Here is a 21,093-nt window from a genome sequence, read left to right as displayed (position 1 = left end):
CATCAGATATGTGGAAACCAATCGCCAAAGCAATTTAGACCAAGAGCATATGCACTTTAGCACTGTGTCACAGGGTCGCAGTCGCAATTCCCGACAAAGTCGGCACCTTAGGAGAGACCATGCACGCTTTATAAAAGGGATGCTTCACCCCATTGGATTGGACTCTGCCCTCTCTCTGTGCCTGTCTTTGGAATCCATACTTCTTGTTGTAGAGCTCTGTTGTGGCAACTTGATGGCATTTTTGGCAGTTTTCCACACTAAATATGTTACATTAGAATGTTAGCATATATACTCTCTTCCCTCACAATTACCAATTCTGACTATTAATAAAATAGGACAGTGCAATCTCACCTCCCCTGTAAATAGATGAATCAACATGTCATGAAGCTCAGAACTCTGCCCTCCTTAGTTATGGATGAAAACACTTGCATTAACACCCTCTAGCCTCCAATGTTAACAGTGTAAATTATTTGGAACCTTTAAGAGGATATACTATTGTAGGAGCCCACAGTGAACTGGGACAGTCTATCAAAAATGTTAGACATCTCTGGAATAGCCTTTGGACTCGGTTTCAAGTGGGGAAAACTATTCTAATACCCTTGAGAGGGGAAATTGTACAACCCTAGAATCTCCCACAAATCAAAATACAGGGAGGCTCATTTAAATACTTGGGTTTCAACATTACCCTCGATCCCATAGTATGTCAGGAACTTTATCTGACTCCGCTACTAACTAAGCTCTGGGAAGATTTTGACACTTGGGATGCCCACTGCAATGATGAGGAGACCATGAAGGTTACGAACCCAACTTTTATTCTGGTCAAGTACAGTTTTTCCCCCTAACTGTCAGCCATCTGTTTCATCAAATGCTCTCCCTCAAGATTCCATAACCTCCAACGACTTGGGCCTACACATAAATAGCAAGGAAGACGGGGAGCCTGATTGTGAATAAACAACACTGTACTTACAATAAAATAAGCATAATATATCTTAAACCTCTTTTCAACAAATTGCTCCATTACATAGTCTTTGAAACAAAAGGGGGACTGACAGCTATTCCTGGTTTGAACATTGTCCGTCAGATTGGTTTTGCCATTAGACATGGGAGCGCTCTCCATTGATACTGCTACTCCTAACGTCCTCTTGCAAATTACTTAGAAGATCACCCATTTTTTCATGTATTACATCCTGATTAACGTTGCACCCACTTGAGGACTTAGATGTTTTCACCACCATTTTTGACCCATTGAACCATTATCAACCAAGATCGCTGTGCCTTTAGTCTTTACTACTCGCCTAGGTTCGTTGTATCTGCTCATATCAAGTAGTTTTCAGGGTATCTTACTTTTACTTGATCACCAACATTCACATTTGTTCTTCTCACAGTATTACTACTATGATAGTTATTATGCATTTGACTGTGTCGTTTTAAAACCATATTTCACAACTTAATCCCCTTTGCTGTTTTACTCTTGTATTTCCACCTTTCCCATGTCATCAAACAGTAAGGGTGTGACTGTTGAATCGCTATTCTTCCTCCTAAAAGTTCAAAGAGGTTTTTGCCTGTAGTGCTATGAGGATTGGCGAGGTATGACCACAACCTTGTGGTTAGGGCTTCTTGGACTGGGATGCATTGCTTCAAGCCCATTTGGATGGAATCCTTAATTAAACACTCAGCTCGCTCAACCTGTCCATTACTTTGGGGATGGTACAAAGATGACCTCATATGCTGAACCCCATTTGCCTTCAAGAAATTCACTGTTTCTTGCTATATGAATTATACTCTGTTGTCCCTAACCAACTGAGTTGGAAACCCCTCTTGAAAAAATATTTATTTTTAGAATTCAGTAACTTTGATGCACTTTGATGCACTGATGCACAAACTTCTATCCATTTGCTAGAGTAGTCAATATAATATAATCTTTATTCGGTTTATACAGAATAAACCATAAAAGACAACAAAAATAAATAAAATACATCAATCGCACTCAGTCAAAGTTTCCTTTGTCGGGCTGCTTCTGATTAAATTAAAAACAAAACAGATTAAAAACAAATGTGCTCATCAGACAGTAGCTGTAAATAAAAGAAATCATGTCAAATTTGTTTGACATCTTGCTAGCCAGAAAAGGGAAATTAAAAGACTTTCAAAGATTTTTATAAAAGGGATAAAACATGATAAAGTACGAAGTGTCCTGGGTGGAAACATGGTCATATCTATATGGAACAAACATAGGATCAAACAAGTTTCTTCGTGGAATAGACAGCTGGTAATGAACTAATTAAGTCTAAATTGGGGGAGAAGAAATTGATGGTGATTTGGTATATCAAAGGTTAAATATAGCTCCAGTGCAAAAGTGGTTTGTAACAGTACATTGATCCTAATGGAAGGTTTAACCATCGCAGTTTGTGCTCTCTCTTTAACTTTCCGGGCCTTAAATGCCACCTTAGTTGATGTAACATCACCATCAACTACGAAATCTGGATTATTAGCAATTTCAGACTGTCCCAGTTTGCTAAAGCACAATTTACCATAGTTTAGCCAAGCTATAGTAGGCTGAAGTATTCAATTCAAACAATACATGAGTCATGTCAAGCGGCGAAGCATTCATGGGACCTACGAAGTCAATGACCATTACCCCACGGCCTGCAGGCCATTCAACTGAGGTCCTAGGACATTTGTGCACTGACATGGGTTTGTCTCCATTATTGCAAATGGAACAGCATTTGATGTACAAATCAACATTGTGGTCCATTGAGGTCCACCAGTATCTTTGTCTCAATGTTTTTTTTGTTCCTGTCACACCTCAGTGGCCATTATGGACAAAGGCTATCAATGTTCCCCTTATGCCTGAGGGTACTGCAAGGGTATCACCAGGTATTATGATTTTATGATAATTTTAGGAGTTCATCCTTTAATTTCCATAATTTATTTACTGCTTCAGCCAGTGCTTTCACACGAGGCCATTCATTCCTCTATGTTCTGTTTCACCTCAGTAAGGGTACTGTCATTGTTAAGTGATGTTACCCATTTGGTCTTCATGATGGCTCTGTTTGAGTCAGATCATCATCTTCCCTATTATCACAATCTGGCTCACCCTCACGAGGGCATATGACAGACAATGTGCCGAGACATTCATTCTTCCAGAAATCTGTACCATTTTGAGTTGGTACTCCTGTAACTTACATGCTAACTTGCCGATTCTGAGCAATGTCTTACCTGACACGCCACCTTCTAAGAAAATCACAAGTGGTTTATAATCTGTTCTTACTACAAACTCCTTCCCGAAAAGAAACTGAATTTGTTCCCAGGCTAACAGTTCTTGTTCAATCACTGAGTATTTGGGTTCTGGCCCCCTCAAGTAGCTTGAAATGAAAGCAATAGTATTTTGCCCTTTACAATTTTTCTGACTACATACAGCACCCAGCGCTATTTGCGTGACATCAGTAGTTAAAAAGTATGTTAATTTCTCATCAGACGATCGTAAAAAAGGTGCTGATTCAAGTTAGTTTTGGAGTTCCCACTTACTAACTTCATATTCATCATTCCACACACACTCTGTATTTCTGTTTGTTAATTTACACATCGGTTCCACCCTGAGTGCATATTTATGAATTTTGAATGGTACTCCCACATGCCCAAGAAGGAAAGCAATTCTTCCCTGGTGCATGGTGCAGGAGATTTCAACATTGCTGAGATCAGTGATAGTTTCAGGTGAATGCCAGTCGCATCACTTAAATGCCCTTGCGTACACAACTTCTTTAACCATTTGCTTTTTTGTAAGGCCAAACTGCTGCATTGAACTTTTTGTATACTTGTTTTAGGAGTGAGTGATAGATGTTCTTCAACTGTTTTGATGTAGATTAGTGCATCGTCTTGGAATGTAATAACTCCTTGCATGTGTGCATGTTGTCGGTTCATTATGTGTTGAAAGACAGCAGATGTTGAATATAAATCAAATGGTAATTGGCGGGATTGAAATCCACCTTCTAGCATAATAAATGCCTTTTATTTCTTGGATTTGGCATTCCATTGAATCTGATGGTAGTCTGCACTGACATATATGGTTTTGGAGACATTGGCTTGATTTAGCTTCATAACCATTTTATTTATGAGTGGCAGATGTTGCCAGTCAGCCACTACATTGCAATTGAGCTGCCGAAGATCAATGCATGTGCAAAATTCTCCATTTCTTTTCCTCGCATTGGCCACAAGTGATAGCCACTCTGAAGCATCAATTAGTTCTATCTCTCTACTATTACCCCAGTCCTTAAATATAGCGTTCTCCTCAGTACAGACAGTGGTATGTTTCTCATGCATTGTTTAACTGGTTATGAACATTTATTAATTATTTCTTGTTTGAAGTCTTTTAAGCATCCTGAGTTTCCCCAAACACGTCTTTGTCCTGCTCAAGAACTGTGTCTATTCTATCTTCTTGAACACTGAAAACATAAATTGGTTGAGAAAGACTTGTTGTCATTTTTAATTTCTGCTGTTTTTCAACCGTAAAATATTTAAGTTGTAGTCCTTCACTTAAATTTTTGTAGAAGTGCACCTTTCTTTGAATACCATGTCCACACAGAACACTCCCTCACATTTGATTCTATAAGCTCTATAAGCAGCTGGAATTATTTTGCGTGTTTCCAGTGTTTTTTTCTTTTCCAGATTATCGTAAGTGCCCTTTAAAAATATGGGAATTCTCTACCCAGTATTAACTAGATCATTGATGTCCTTTCTGGTAACTTGAACACAACATTTAGATTAATTCTGTTTGTCTTCATTATTAATAAATGCCACTAGGTAGACCAAATTTTCCATTAACTCATTCTCATCTGATTCTTCCTCTCACTCTTGTTCCTTCACCGTGTACACCTTCTTGTTTATCCTGGTCCTACATGTATTGTAAAAAAGTATTTGCTGTCCACATCTTTTGCATGTTTTGTTCATTGCTGAGCAACTTTTGCTGGGTGCTAGATGTGATGCTGATCCACAGCGGGAACATATTGGTTTGGTGTCACAAGGTATAAAGTCTCTGGTTTTGCTGACTTTCTTTGTTGTGTTCTTAGATATCTCTCCATCCTTACATATGAGATTGACCTCATTATGATGACTGTCCCATTTGTGTAATAATGTTACACCCTTTGGGGATCTTTCAGCACTTTTGATTGTCGATATCCCTTCCTCTATACTAGCGTTCTAAGTAAGTGTGCATCACCACTTGATAGCGAATCATCTCATCCATTTATTTGAAGGAACATGTTGTGGCTCACATTCTTATTGTTGCTACGTAGGATTTAACTGTTTCACCAAGCCCTTGATATTGATAATAGAAATTGTATCTTTCCATTATCACACTCTTTGTAGTGTCAAAACAGGTTTTCATTCTCATTTTTGCTTCAACATAAACATCCCATTCCTGGGCTTCCACTTGTTTTTTCCAGGTGGTACATGATCAAATAATCTTCTGCTTTCTACACCTGGGCAATTATACATTGTAGTCTACTTCCTAACTGGATTATAACCTGTTCTGTCAGTTGCCTCCAAACGTATTCAAAGCATCTAATTAATTGTGCCCAGCTTTCCACAGGTGGCCCGGCATCTTGAAAAAGGGCAAGGCATAGCCACCACATTCATCACTCTTGCATCATGATTTGGTTAAAGTATGTAACTTGTTTGGTATAAAGAAGGGAAACAAAAGTTCAACATGTGGTCTGGTGAACCATGTGCATCAGATGAAATGAGGAAAAGAAGAGCAAGAACATAATTACTGCTTAATTGTTCGAAGTGTGGTAGCTGTATCAGAGATAAATAGTTCCCCCTGGTGGTGAAAAGTGAGTTAGGCCTGGAATTAATAGAGTGAGGGGTGTGAGTTATATCACTCAGTATCCCATGTATAACTCATCCCAGGATGGAAACACACAGCATGACACGCAGGCAGCAGAGTACAAAGAATTGCAGGAGATTGGAAGGAACGAGGCGGTTCATCAGATTGCCACCATTTGAAGAGGAGCGAGGTGGCTTCACACGCCTCATCAATTGTGCCAGAAACCCCCAGAGCGAGGCGCTACTCAAGAGGAGTTGCGTTGGTTGAAAACCCAGAACACACTGTTGGTGTAAATGTCATCTCAGAAGAAGTATGGCAAGGGTCCCATAGCTTATCACAAGTTTTATCCTCATGTAATGATGAGGAGACAATGAAGGTTATGTACCAACATTTATTCAGGTCAAGTACAGAATACCCCTTAACCGCCATCCCTCTCCCTGAACATTCCATAACAGCATGCGGCTCCCGCACACACACACAAACGGAAGGAAGGACAAGCCAGGGAGGCTGACTGATAGGGAATCAACAACACTGAGCTAATAATAAAATCAGCATATTACACCTCCCAATCTTAATGATGGAGCCAGTTGCTCGCTTACAAATGATCCCCAAATTTGTGTATGTTCTGCACAATTATCCACTACAGAACCTGCATAACCATTTTTTATGGCAACCAAGTCCATAATAAGGTTGTTTTTATAGAGCGACAAGACCCCCAGGATAGCATGGGACAAATGTATACAGTCACCATTTGATGGCAGCCTTGGAGAGGCTGTATTATTGGGTCTCTCTTCTGCCTGTGACTGACTAGTTTTCAATAGGGATGACCCTGCAGTTCACCTGGAGCTAGACTCAGTCACACTTAACCTTCTGTTTGGCACTAGGATCCCTGAAGTGTTTCCATCTCTCACCAAAGTAGTTCTTGAAGCTTGACAAGCTGCACTGACCTAATCACATGGCACGACAGACTCACTGGTGAAATGTCACAATGGCAAGGCACTCAATTGCTGGAAGTGGCAGCACTAACATTTGAATTTTGGAATCTAATTGGTATATCCAAGCTCGCAGACAGCTTGGAGGCCACACATCTTAAGTCATATGACACGCCCACACACAAATAGGGTCTGCACATAAGTGCATTGTTTAGATTTGACAACTGAGTCATGTCTTACGCATCTACAGCTGAGAACTAAACACACTTCATGAATATAACCCCCTAGAAGCGTAGGTCGCTATAAAGCCACCTGATAAGAAAGGAATATCGCGTATCTACCGAATCCAGGTGATTAATGCTCCTGACACTTTAGCACCACTTAGAAAAAAGTGGGAAGTGGACATTGGGCCACTTGAAGGCCATGAATAGCGTACGGCAAGAATGGACCCAGAAAAATTGGCAATCTACGCGTATCTGCAGTTGCTACAGTTTAAGATCCTTCTTAGATATTACTACACACTAATACACCTACATAAAATTGGGTATTGATCAAGCGCACGATGTCCGAGATGTAATGTCAGCCTCTGTAACTTTTTCCATGTAGCATGGGACTGCATACACATTAAGAAATACTGAGGCAATATTCAGGCAACACCTTCGTGGGCCCCTTGGCCACAGTCATGCGCACACTACAGAGTGTATTGTTGGGGATCATAGATAACGGCGTGTACACCCCACATAATCACAGGCTCATTTCCCTAGGCTGCTGACTTACAAAAAAAGAGATTACCGTCTATTGGTTGAGTAGGACTATGCTGCCTGTCTCTGAATGTTAGCAAGGGACGGGGAAATGTACTTAGTTGGAACGGGACACATACGCCATTAGTGGCCGCCCGGACAAATATGAGAAAAGTTGTGCATTCTGGCTTTAGGTGCTTGTGCTTGGCTAACAACATGCCACCAACAAGAGGACTAAATGGTGTGCTACAGATGGGGCGGCAATGGGTGAGAGAAATTATTAACTAGAATTTTGAGAAGTTTTGGACACTGCTGTATTCTGTGTCAAGTGGGCCCTATGTACATGTATAACACTAGTGATATATGCGTTATGACTGCTGTTTCTCTCCATTGGAAAACAAATAAAATGTGGCAAAAAAAATCAGATCCTTTAATATCCGACCTGGAATCACCCATATTGGGTGTAGCAGTAATTCCGGGATGCAAAATTATCCTCCGACTACAAGTATTACAATGTTGAATGTGGAAATACTGTGGACATCGGTATTACTGCATTGATTTTGGTGGGTAATTGTCCAGTTCCAAACTTTTTTCAGAGACTGAATGTAGCACATTTCACCTTGCAGGTGTATCACCAGAAACATCCAGCGCATTACCGAAGGCACAAGTCCTGCATGCGGTGTTACTGTATCAATCAGAATTCCTGATTCAGCTGATAATAGAATTTACTGGCTGAATTGGGAATTCCAAAGGTCTAATAAGGGCCTAAGAGGACATTTCCCTGATAATGTACAGATCGTCTGCATTTGCTGCGTACAGCACCTATGCTCTTTGCACATTCCTCACTTGTGTTACGTGATGTTATGGCGGTTTCTACAGGTGCCAGCAGATTGTCTGCACGCTCATCAGTTTGCATGTAATCACTGATAAGTTAAGACGCCTCTTTAGTATGCTTCTTGCACAGTTGGTAGTAGAACGTGTTCAGCAACCAACAGAATGGTGTATTTTATGGCAATTCAGACTGTGAACCTAGCATTTGATTTGCAGTTCAAGTGCTGTGGAGTGGTGTACTTTACGGACTGGCTGGAAGTGACAGAGATGGAGTGGCCTCCTGATTCCTGCTGTGTCAAAGAATTCCCAGGATGCTCCAAACAAGCACACAATGGAGATTTGAGTGACCTTCACCAAGAGGTAAGGTGCAAACCAGGCCACGGGCCTCAATTAAGGCATCTCTTCTTGTCTAGTAAATTATATTAGAGACACTCAGTATATTTTATAAACATGTATTTTCATAAAATATTAAATATAAATTACAAATTTATGACAGAAAATTGTTGATCCTATTGATAATGTATGCATAAAAGTTGCCTCATCTTGCGTAATCCTATACAGTACAGATTGGCAGAATCAGACACATTTGAATCATATTCTTATTAACTTTGAAATTACATTTAATTGACCCTGGGTATATATATTTATTGACTGTTGTAAGTAAAAAAAAAAAAAAAAGTTGCCTTTTTAAAAGAAAGCTACCTAATATTGATACAAAATTGATATTGGTTTGACAAATCTCTCCAGAGCACTTAGCTGATCAATCTGTACAGTGAGGAAGCTCTGCTGTTTGTGTTGCAGGTTGTTCGTATCCTGACCAGCCCCGTGTAAAGTGAGTAGTCACAGGTATTAGGCAATGCTGCACTGGAGGAGTAAAAGTAATGTGCGGTTGTAAGCTCCTTTTGGGGGGCTGGGATGATGTACGGGACCCACCACCAGAAGAAGAGGAACTGGGGGCTAGCAGTCCCAGAGACAGTCAGCTCGTAGCAAGATGTTTCCCATGGTGGCCACAGCACTGAGCCAGGCACAGTAGCTGATACCAATGAACTGAAACACTGGGACATTCGCAGACTTAGACGCAATTTGGCGTGGCCCTGAAGGCCCGTTTCTGCTGCTTTTGTTTGTGATTGATCATCATTTCACTGCAACTGAACAACATTGGGAATGTAGAGGGTAAGATCTGACCAGAAGCGAAGGCTGACAGATGCCTCGTTTACCTGCTCCAAGACCTCCCCCGCACCTTCAAACACACACCTCTGCGCTGCACACAGATTAGAGGATTAGACTTTGCTTTTGTTGGCATTCGCAGTATAGGTGGGCTGTGCTCTGTGGCAGTCATGGTGAGGAGGAACCTAGTTAAAGACCTCCCCAATCCATCCTTCCTCTTCCTGCACTGCCTGATTTTGAGTGGAGGCGTTGGCTTCCACCCCTAGAAAACATCACTTCCAGAGAAAAAACATGTTAGGACAGCCTCCATTGGAAGCACTGGAGCTGCTCCGAGACGGCCTAACATTATACGTCAGTGCTGTGAAGCACCAAGAGCATGAAACACTTCGGCATTGTGACCCCCCCTACCTTAAGGTGACCACAGGTGCAAGGAAGCACTGCAAGCACCATTAGTGATAGAAGACACACTGACCCTGATTAGACTTATTTACGAGAGGGACTGTTACTGCTAAAGGACCTAGACTGGTCTGATACCCACATTCTATAAGCCATTGCTGTAGTTTAAAATCTCCCTTCCTTTTGCAGGGAAAAAATTAAAAAGCACCTAACCAGCAATCAGCGCTGGTCCCCACATAATCATTCCAGCTTATGGCGCAAATGTGGGGATGGTAGTCGGTGGCACAACAGCAGTAACAATGTTACAAGTAATCCACAACACACATACATCACTAGAGGGCGAAAGAGGTAACATCTGACTGGATGTCTTACCCTTCCATCAGGATCCTTTGCCGCATTGCTTCCTAACCATCTGCCCCACCTACATTCCTTTCTTGCCCCCTCCCAGAACATCCAACCTTCAGATACCAAGGAAATCAGCTGCTTAGAAGGCCTGGGGACCAGCGTGGTAGGCATCACTACAGTCATGCAGAATACTCAGCTAGAAACTGTGGTGTGGCTTTGGTAGGTCTTGAGAGGTCCTTAAACACGTTATTAGAAATCACTGTGGGAACATAGTGTGATCCTTTTGAGACTACCTCAGATGTCGATTTAGCCATTATTATACTGTATGCCTATAAACAGATAAATGGCTTGTACACTTTATCTGCTTCTAACGTTGAAAACTCAATTCAAATTCAGGAAAAAAGGAGCCTGAGAAACCCCTCAACATCAGCTGGTTTGCTGTTCCCATCTCATGACCGCTGTGACACCCTACCTTCTACGTAAATAGCCGAGACGTTACACCTTTGCATATATTAACATAGAAGCAAAAAAATCAAAGAACTTAGATTTTTGTTAAAAAACATTTCTTTGCTTTTCATTTATTGACATTAATTTCAAGAGAATGAGAACATGTATATTGGAGTTCCAAAGTGCAAAAACATCCCTCAGATATTTATGGCTTAGTTCTGTTTTATTAAGATTTGTAAGTGTTATGACAATAGTACAAAACCTCCCACCTACATCCACTGGCCGCTGGAGGACATGACCAAAGGGAAGGAAAGAACCAGGTTGGAGCTAAGAAGGGTGGGGAGTCGGAACTGGGGGATAGTAGAAGGAGTAGACAGAGGAAGTGTGTTGGTGATTGTTCTTCACTGTCAGTAATGTGTTATTTAGAGGGCAGTCACATATCAGGGGGGGGCAGGGTTGGCGCGTTGCTCCTCCGAGGTGACCTGTTCCCCCTGTGTAAGGCAGAGTATGTGTAAATATTGCGGACAAGACAATGCTCTAAATTCCTGGGAGAGGAAGCGGATGCATGACAATATGCAATCAATCACTGCAGTGAGCTTCGCCCTGCCCTAGTAAATACCACAGTTTATGAAGTCAATCTGTTTTCGATGGGATGATGTCCGTATCCCATTTAACCAGTATTGTTTGTTTGGCTGTGCAAAGTGCAAGAGAGATGGCTTTCCCTTTCCAGGATTTAAATGGATAGTGCAGGACATCTGGGAGTCCCAACAGAACATAGCTGGGGAAGCGTGGAATAGAAGTGTCATACATCTAGTCTGTATGCGCTAAAACTGTTGAGCAATAGTGTTGCGGTTTGGGACAGTGCCAAAGTTTGTGTGTCAGTGACCCAACTTGGCTGCAGTGCCTCTAGCTTCCATTATCCCCTCCCTGCTTCCACTTGGCAAGTCTCTCTGGGGTATAACACCAATAGTCCATCATTTCCAGGAGTGTGTCTTTACCAGCTGCACTGCTGCTTTAATGTGGGGCTTTGTGATCCACTGCTTAATAGCCAAATACTTCCATTGCGCGTTGGGTGGGACCTTATATGCCAGCTGGATTTGTGCAAAATCCATTATACCCTCCAGGTCAAAGAGGTCTCCCACTCGCTTGCAGCGATTGAGCTGCCATTGGAGGTAGAAAGTACCACGGGTGGTGGTGGGAAAATCCGTTGTCATGGATTGGTGTTTGGGGTGAGATTTGCGTAGATAGATTTTTTGCAAGTTGGGGTTTGTCCCATGTGCCTGTTGTAGCCCTCAGTATTGGGGAGACATAGACTCCCACTGGCCTGTGTGAATTAGGGAGACAGGGTATTCTCCAAAAACGTATCTCTATGATTGCCAGATGTATGAAGCATCATTGCTTCTCAGTCATTGGCCTTGACCACTCTACCATGCATCTGAGTTGTGCTGCTTGATTATAATGTGTCAGACCACGCTCCCTATGGAGCCAGTTGTTTCACGGACATTCTGGCTTTTTTGTAGTTCTATATATAATGCTCAATTAATTGGTGCAGTTATCCTAGGACATGTGCAGGGGTTTGGAGTGGCAGCATCTGCACTACATACAGTATATTTGGCAGCACAGTCATTTTCACAGCTGCCAGTCTCCCCATCCAACTGAGAGAGTCTCCCATCCATGACCATAAGTCCGACCTATCTGTGGCCTTTAGCAAACCATAATTGTGCTCTGCGGTTTCCTGTAAGGTGGCCTGAATCTACAGGCCTAGGTACTGATCCCTTACATTGCCCAGAGGAACAGAAAGAGGCTGTCTAGTCAAGCCTTCTCGGACTGCGAGAGCTTGAAAGCCGGCATCATTGTTTTCTGGAAATTAACGTTAAAACCAGATACCTTTCCAAAAGTCTCCATTTCTGAAATCAAATGTGGAAGGGATGCTAGTGGATGTGTGAGTGCTATCATGACATCATCAGCATATAAGGTCAGTTTCTGTTCCCTGACTCCCATTTGGATGGCCGTTATTTGAGGATTGTCCTGTATCCTTTCAGCCAGTGCTCCATATACAGTGTAAAAAGGGAGCGAGGATAGGGGTAGCCCTGTCTAGTGCCTCAGCTAAGTGCAAAGGGACTCGATCTTACCCCATTGACCCCCAACCTGTGCCCTAAGTTTGGCATAATTACTCCATACCTACCGCCGGATCTGGGGGCCAAAGCCAAACTTGGCTAGCACCAGCTTTTTCAGCATTGATTAATAACAGTATAGCAGGTACGCGTGATTGGTGTGATTTATCTGTTGGGTGAAATAGGCGCATGGTCTCGTCACTGCAGCCTCTTTTGGGGATAAAATCCGAGTGATCGGTGTCAACTAAGCCCTGTATGCAGATGCCCAGGCAGGCTCGCAGGATGCTTGTGAATATTTTGGCATCCACATTCTGTAAACATAGGGGGTGATATGAGGCATAAAGTATCGGATTCTTCCCTGACTTGGGTATCATTGTGATAATGGCGTCTCTTATGGAGTCAGTGATCGTGCCGGAGGTGCTAATGGAATTGTACAAACAAGCCATAAGAGAGGCAAGGATAGGTGCACAAGGCTTATAAAAGTCAGCAGAGAAACCATCTTCACCAGACGCCTTTCCTGGCTGCAACCGGGCTGTGGGCCCGCGGCACCACTGCTACTTGGATGTCACAATCCATCTGCTCGGCATCTCTGTCGGGTATTCGCATCACGAGAAGAGTGGCGATATATTGGATAGCCACTCCCAGATTAAGCAGGTCTGCAGTGTATAATGCGGCGTAAAAGCTTCTAATTCTTGAGTTATCTCCGAGTCTTGATACACCTTTTGTCCCTTGTAGTGTCTCTATTTCAGCTATCCACAGTGTCTACGTGCCTGGGCCTGTAATTTGTGGGCTAGGAGTCGACGTGCTTTGTTACCTTTGTTTGTCTCGCACTAAGGCATATTCAGCTCTGTCCATCTCTAATGCTTTAAGCTCCTTACGTACTGCGGTAAATTGGCACAGCACTTGATGAGTGCCTGTGCGTTTGTGCTCTTCCTCAAGCTCTCTCACTCGTTCCTTTAGTGTCTGTTATTTGTCTGCCCTATTTCTATTATGTTGTGTTGAGATGGCAATGAAGGTGCCCCATATGACTGCCTTGAGGGAGTCCCATAAAAGTGCAAAGGGCATGTCTGTGGTGACAGCTAAGAATGTGTGCAGTGCTGTATTAATTTTGTTTGTGACCGACGGGTATTGCAAAAGTTTGGAGTTCACGTGCAAGGTGTTAGATTGTATTGGGTGATACGGGGTATGTATGGTTATGCTAGTAGGCGATTGGTCATTGCAAGCCGCTGCGCCTAAGTCCACTCCTACCACTGCAGCTGACAAGTGTGGGGAGGCCAGAAACAGATCTATTTAGGCATAAGTGTGATGGGATGCAGAGAAATAGGCGTATGCCTTGACTATGGGATGTTTTGTCACATATCCTCAGGACTCACCTCATGCATCCAGTAAAGGCCAGCGTTGGAGAATTCCCCAGTTTGGCCTGTCTTTTGGACTGACCTGTCTATAAGTGTGTCAGGTACTAAGTTAAAGTCTCCGCCTATTAGGATGTTGGGGTCTGGAGACGTCAACACCTTCCCCATAGCATCTATAAGAAATTATTCTTGGTGGTCATTGGGAGAATAAACTGTAGCGACTGTAAATGTGTAGGTGTGCAGTGTAATCCTGAGTGCAAGCAAGCAGCCTGTTACGTCGTCTTGCATTTTTAGAATGCGTCTCAGGAAATATTTGGCCAGGAGTATCACAACCCTCAATTGCTTCTGAGAACCAGAGGAGAGGAACTGACGGTCGAACCAGCGACATCGTAGGCAATGCCAGTCCCTCTTTAAGGCATTTAAATAAGGCATATATTGCATTTGGCTTCTTTCAGCATAAATAATAGTGCTTCCCTCTTCACTGGGGAATTGAGGCCTCGGACATTGAGGCTTAGAATTTTGATCATGAAATCGTGTAAGCCAGTAAGCTCCAACTATAGAAGGTGGTCTGGAAGGCATGGAGGAGACAGGATATATGTCTACTAAGGGACCTCACCATGTCAACGGCTGCAACTATTGCGGTGACGGAAGAGCCAATATAAATGGAAAAGTGGAAAACAAGAGAAGCAACATAACTGTGATACTCCCAGAGCTGGTAGACAAGGGTCCGTGATCCAGCCGGTCCATCATCTCTGCCAGTGATCTGGATGAGACAGCAGCTGAGCGGTGGGCATAGTGGGTCGATTTCAACAGTGGCACCAGAGCTGCCCGAATAACAGTAGCCCAGTTCGTGCTTATTAGTTAGTCTGTGGCCCTGGCCCATTGCCTCCAGGGAAGACTCAGGGCCATATTTATACTTTTTGACGCAAAACTGCGCTAACGCAGTTTTGCGCCCAAAAAATTAGCGCCGGCTAACGCCATTCTGAAGCACCATGCGGGCGCCGTATTTATTGAATGGCGTTAGCCGGCGTTAGCCGACCGGCGCTGCCAGGTGTGCGTGAAAAAAAACGACGTACACCAGGCAGCGCCGGCGTAGGGAAAAATGAGCCCACAGGTCCCTTAACGCCTGCCCTGACCCAGGCGTTAAAAAGAGGCGCAAATGCGGGGGTTTTTGCCCCGCCCACTCCCGGGCGTGATTTTTGCCCGGGAGTATAAATACCACGCACATGCCTGGGAGTCATTTTTTAAGACGGGAACGCCTACCTTGCATCTCATTAACGCAAGGAAGGTGTTCACGCAAAAAAATGACGCTAACTCCATGAACTTTGGCGCTAGACGCGTCTAACGCCAAAGTATAAATATGGAGTTAGTTTTGTGTCGAATTTGCGTCGAAAAAAACGACACAAATTCGGCGCAAACGGAGTATAAATATGCCCCCCAGTCTTTTCCAGTCTTCGACATACTCCCTTGTTTTTACAGTTGCCGCAGGAGGGCTGCTTGTGGCTTTTGGATGTTGAGGGTTTGGTCGTCGTAGTGTGTTTCTGCCCGTTCAATTTTATGGTGGATCGCCAGGAGTGCACGTTAGCGCGATGGTTATCATCCTCTGGAGTGAGCTCCTGGCCCAGAATGGCATGTGCGTCCTCCAGGGAGCGGATTGCGTGAGTCTCTTGATTCCACACGAAGAGGAGTCGGGAGGGGGGACTCCTGCGGTATCTGCTTCCCTGTTCCTGAAGGAAGGCTGTATCTGGCAAATGCATTGACAGGGCTCCCGGCACCTCCGGGCACCCAGCAGAGGAGAGAAATGTCCCGGGGCCTCGAGCCCCTATGTACAGTCTGTTTGTCAGTGCGCTGGCCCCCCCAGGCCTGGCGGCAAAACAGATTCCCAGATTGCCCCCAGAAGATGCAGCCGCAGTCCGAGTGGTAGTTTGAGAAATGAAGCCCACAAGACTTTCCGGCACTTTCAGAGCCCTCGCACTGTATTTACTGGGCGGCCAAGCCGCTGCAGTCGTGCTTACCTCCGCAGTCCTGCGGCGGCAAGAAGAGCTGCTCCCTGGAGAGGGAGCCCGACCCACATAAAGGGGCTTTGGGGCGGGGTCGTCCCTCCAAGAAAATGTTGAAAAAAGATTTGGCAAATGCTGCATCTTAAAGTGAATTTGAGAAAGCATGAAGACAACTATCATGCCTAGCTATTTTTTTTGCATAGAATCCTGCCTCGGTCACATGGGCATGATGTGTGATCCTGTGCCTGAAATCCATTAACTGCACATATTGGAAGCACCTAGATAACAGAATAATCACATCGACTCACATTTTTATACATGCAAGGCCACCTACCACATTTGGTTATTTTTCCACCTGAACAACTTGCACTAGGTGAGGAATAAATACAGGTCTAACTGGAGCCAAAGCCCACTCTTTGTATATTTTAATGAATTTGCAACAATAGGTGATTTTCCAGCCAGTATAAAATGTTAAATCATGCTCAAGCGGTGGCTACAAAGCAGGAGCCCTAAATGTTATCCACACTCCAATAAAAAATCCTTCAGACTTGTACACCAACCCTCTCCAGCAGCATTCCTACTTTTTACAAGCGTTTTTGTACAGTTTCCAAAGCATTCCTCTTAATTTAAAACTGGAAGTGAGTCTCTGTTTGAGGCCAGTTATTTCACAGCGTCTCTGCTAGGTCTGTAGGCATAAAGTCGGTACGTAAGACACACGAAGAAGACGTAGGGATGCAGGCTTTGACAGAGAAATAACTGGGTTTCTCGGCGCTCTATGAGTTCTTCCTTTTTAGCTCAGAAATCCACGTACGAGGAAGCAATAGTTGATCAAGCCAGTAAGCATGCTGCTGTCATTCCATATCTACTTATAAATGTATCATAAATAACAGATGCTGATTCGATATAAGAAGCCTTTCTAGAACGGTGAGTGCTTTCTGAAAGACTGTTCCCGAGGCTCTGTTCGTGGGTAGCTGTCACTGAACTACACGCCTTGTCAGCTGTAGAAATGTTTTAAAAAAAACAAAAGTGATCCTATTGGTGTAAAATAGTAGCTGCATTTATTATTAGCTTGCGGACATGTATTCCTAGTGGAACAGAATCGGGGCATCGTGATAACGGGAGGGTTTGTAGATTTCCTGTAGAGCACTTATCAGGGCCGGCTGGTAGTGCTCGGTGTGTCAGTCTTTTTTGGCACCCCAGCCCCAAGTTTTTTTTAAACAAAATGTTATTATATTTTTCAACAAAACAAACAACTGACTTCGGTCTGACAAAATGGTATTGTGCCTGCATTATGGTGCCGTAGTCACAGAATGGTAACGTACGTAGCAAAGAACATCAGCTCAAGGTACGTTGTGGGAGAATTGTTGTAGACCTCTTCAGTGTAAACCAAGAACCCTTCTCTCCCTCCCCCCGGTACCCACCTGGTGCATACCCCCATACCGACTATCACTAATCAGCATATTCTTTTACTGAGCCCCTCCCTGGAACGTGATCCCTGGCACGTATGCCCTGCGCTTTCTGTATTGTGTGGAGAGGGAGAAGGGCTGGGGCTTCCACGGAAATTGCGAAACGTCCGGGGGTATCTATGCTAAGTCTTTTCAGGCAATATACCCGGTGGTCCCATGCTCTGGCCTTATCAATCGACCCTTCCCCCCTTCTCTCCTCCTGGAACAATATAGCACTTTCATACTCCGCCATCAGATTAGGTTCCCCTTCCAATTAACTAAGCAAGGACCCCTGGAATCTTTCCAGTGCATGGTGATCTCCCGTTTCTCCAGGGCAAGATCTGCAAACCTAGTAGGGAGCTATTTGCCCGCGGGGATCTTCCCAGCAGGCACGCCAGTGCAGTGCGTAGGATAGACCTCTGCATGATCCCGTTGATGCATTTGACCACCCCTTCCCAAAACTCAGTTGTTGGGGTATGTCCATACCATATGAAGCATTTTGGCTCCCTGTTCTCCACAGAGGGGGCAGGCCGCTGAGGCTTCCTGGTGGAGCCTTGTGATTTTATCAGGGGTGAGATACGCCCTAAGCAAGAATAGCTTCTAACTTACACTGAGCGTTCCTGGACCTTCTGCATATAGCAGGTATAGTGGTCCACTGCGCTTCAGCGCCTGGTAGTGCGGAGTTCTCCTCCCGCTTCTCCCTTAGCTCCTATAGCTGCATTATGATACCAGGCCGTATGGCTTGACACAAGTAAATCACACACAGGACCAGGCAACTTCTATGAGCAGGTGGTTCAGCTGGGCCAGAGCTCAAGTGGGCGCAAGCATACCTACCTCCGCTCAGTGCTGGAAGAAGTCCCGTCTGGGATCTTAAATGTTGTGGAAAACTCTGCAAACGACAGGAGTTCTCCATCTCTATAGAGAAATTGGGTCAGTTCCGTTCACTTCAGCGCTGCACCTGGAGTTAGTTGTCCTAGTCCACCCAGTGGGAGATCTGGTGAGTAAGGTTTGCTTGTATGAGTCCGAACGCCCCCCTTCCCCTACCCCCGTAACTTCTTTCTCTATGAATTCCCTCACTACCATTCTCCAACAGTGCACCTCATCTCTCCATACCCTCTCTCTGACATGCATTTTTTTTTTTTATAGCGCTACTCATAGTTAATTCACACTCAGGCCCATATTTATACTTTTTTAGCGCCGCATTTGCGCCGTCTTTTGACACAACTGCGGCACAAATTTACAAAATACAATTGTATTTTGTAAGTTTGCGCCGATTTTGCATCAAAAAACGACGCAAATGCGGCGCTAAAAAAGTATAAATATGGGCCTCAGTTCTGTGATCTGCGAGGTACACGTTCTGTGCAGCAGGCACATTAACCCTCCGCTCTACTTTGTGATGAGCCAAAACTGCTACTAGACAAAATTCCGATCTCTCACCAGTAGGAACATTAATCACCAAGACGATCTTGAAGATATTGTTGCCTGAAAACTGCTGCAAGCACAAGGAATTTCACGTGCTTTTAAAACAAAAGATATTTTAAACACAGCACCACCCCCCACAGTCAGCGCCAGATCCGGCTGCACCGATCGCACCACCCGAAAGCCCGCCAGGCCATTAGTTTATAGATATCAATTATGTTCAGTATTGTGTACATGTATTATTGCATGCGCTGCCCTTTGCTCTATCTTCCTATTCCGTTGAACTGTGGATGATCATGATCCAGTTTGTAAAGAATTCAGTAAAATATTTTAAATTTCTTTGCAACTTAATGTAGTGCGAACTCTCACTAAAGGCATTGGGAAGCCAGATACCTTACACAATGTCATAATTTTTCAGGCACTGGTTTATTAAGTCATATGCCCAGAACAAAGGATGTTGAAAGGATGCCTGGACTTGAATTTGGTTTCCCAGTCCTAAAGTCAGTTCTTTGTTCGTTAGGCCGCATCCTTTAAACTTTACTGTTTTATGTTTGATGTGGTCAATGAACGAACCTGATTTCCTTCTTATATCCATGTATATGGATCCCGTGAACCATTTAGTTTACAGGTATGGGAGTATAAATCCCGGCTCGCATGGTACTGCATTTGTTAATGACATGACTAGTTATTTAAAAATGGGTTCAGTGGCTTAGAATGGGTTTCACAGACCCTAGTGCAAAAAAAGGTAAATGGGCTCCTAATATGAACAACCGACCTACGGGGAGAGGGCGAGGCAGCATTTAGCCGTTTATTTTACCTATGAAATCCTGGTTGAGTGGTGATGTGAAGCTTGGGAAAGCACACAAGCCTCATTTATTTGAATTGTTTGTTCCAGGAGTAGTGAAACAAACATAAAAAGAGAACTTTGAAAAACTTATTTTTATTACTCATTATTTGCAGCCATTCTATGGTGGGCATCTTAACCGAAACAGTTGAGCTCATCAACGCTATTTTGTCACTCACTTCCAGAATGTAGTTGCACAGACTACTGAGTATTTACCGCAGATGGGTCCTCAGAAGAGCAGAATAATGCAACATACATGAAAAAATCCACAATGTTTTCACTGATCCAGTTTTTCATAGAGATGATAGACACCTTTTTATCTATTTCCACGAGTGCTTTTTGGACAAATTACAGCCAGGTAATATCTATCTACCACTAGAAGACTGTGCGCGAGGCAAGGTTAGGAGTGAACAACTCTTTTCCACTCCCTCTCTTATGTACAATGCTGTTACTGGCACTGGGCACGAAGAGGGAAGAGAAGAAGGGACAGAAAGTAACCAATCACTGCATGGCTTCCTAATAATGCCATACAGTCATTAGGGGGGTTCTGTGGACCGGAGCCTCCCTCCTCGCGCTGCCTTACATGCAAGACTAGAGGCCTACTGGCATCTCCTGAGCCAGTCCAGATGCTGCTCCCGTGCTGTGTATGTTAGCAACAGCATGGCAGCTGTGCCAGTATTCGCTTGGGCAGGCGACCCTTGTGCTCTTTAGGACACAAGGAGGCTGTCATCACTAATTGTGCAGGAAGGAAGAGGAACACAGGACATCAATGCACCCTCGAACCGGCCTGCAGCTGAAATAAAAGCTCAACAGTGGCCAGAAAACAATTAATTTATAAAATAATAAGCAGGGTGCTCAAAAATACAGTGGATGGTAGGGGTAACTCCCTAATGCCCCAGTAAGGGTTTGGCAGAGAGGGTACTCCTTCGCTGTTGCGTCTGAGACTGCTTCCAGTTCCTGACTCCCTTTTCTGATTGACCTAGCCAGAACAGGCAGAAGCTGTCAGTGATGAAGGCCTCTGTATGTCCCTGCTCCTGTGTTGTTTCCACCACTACTGGAGGTCACCACAGAGGACTACTTGCAGGTAGGTCACTAAAGGGTAGAGTCTGTGTGTCAATGCATGTACACAAATGCTTGTTTGTGTGTATGTGTGTGAGAGTTAGTAACTGGATGTGCGAGCACGTGTGGAGTGTTTGTGGAAGGGAATTAAGGTGTAGGATGCTTATTGAGGGTATATGTG

At 43.9% G+C, this 21,093-nt stretch overlaps 1 protein-coding gene across 3 annotated transcripts in view; it reads left to right on the top strand.

Annotated features, from left to right (window-relative positions):
• The window catches only part of TSPAN12 (tetraspanin 12), a 300,631-nt gene that overhangs the window by 247,335 nt on the left and 32,203 nt on the right, over window positions 1-21,093 (top strand). For all 3 annotated transcript variants that reach the window (XM_069229859.1, XM_069229858.1, XM_069229860.1), the window contains one exon: window positions 8,541-8,684. In XM_069229859.1, the coding sequence (XP_069085960.1) occupies window positions 8,541-8,684 (144 nt within the window). The remainder of the gene's footprint in view (window positions 1-8,540; window positions 8,685-21,093) is intronic.

This window comes from Pleurodeles waltl, chromosome 4_1, assembly GCF_031143425.1.
Source record: "Pleurodeles waltl isolate 20211129_DDA chromosome 4_1, aPleWal1.hap1.20221129, whole genome shotgun sequence".
Classification (NCBI taxonomy): Eukaryota; Metazoa; Chordata; class Amphibia; order Caudata; family Salamandridae; genus Pleurodeles; species Pleurodeles waltl.
Note: the sequence above shows the minus strand (reverse complement) of the source record. Positions and strands in the feature narration are given on the sequence as shown.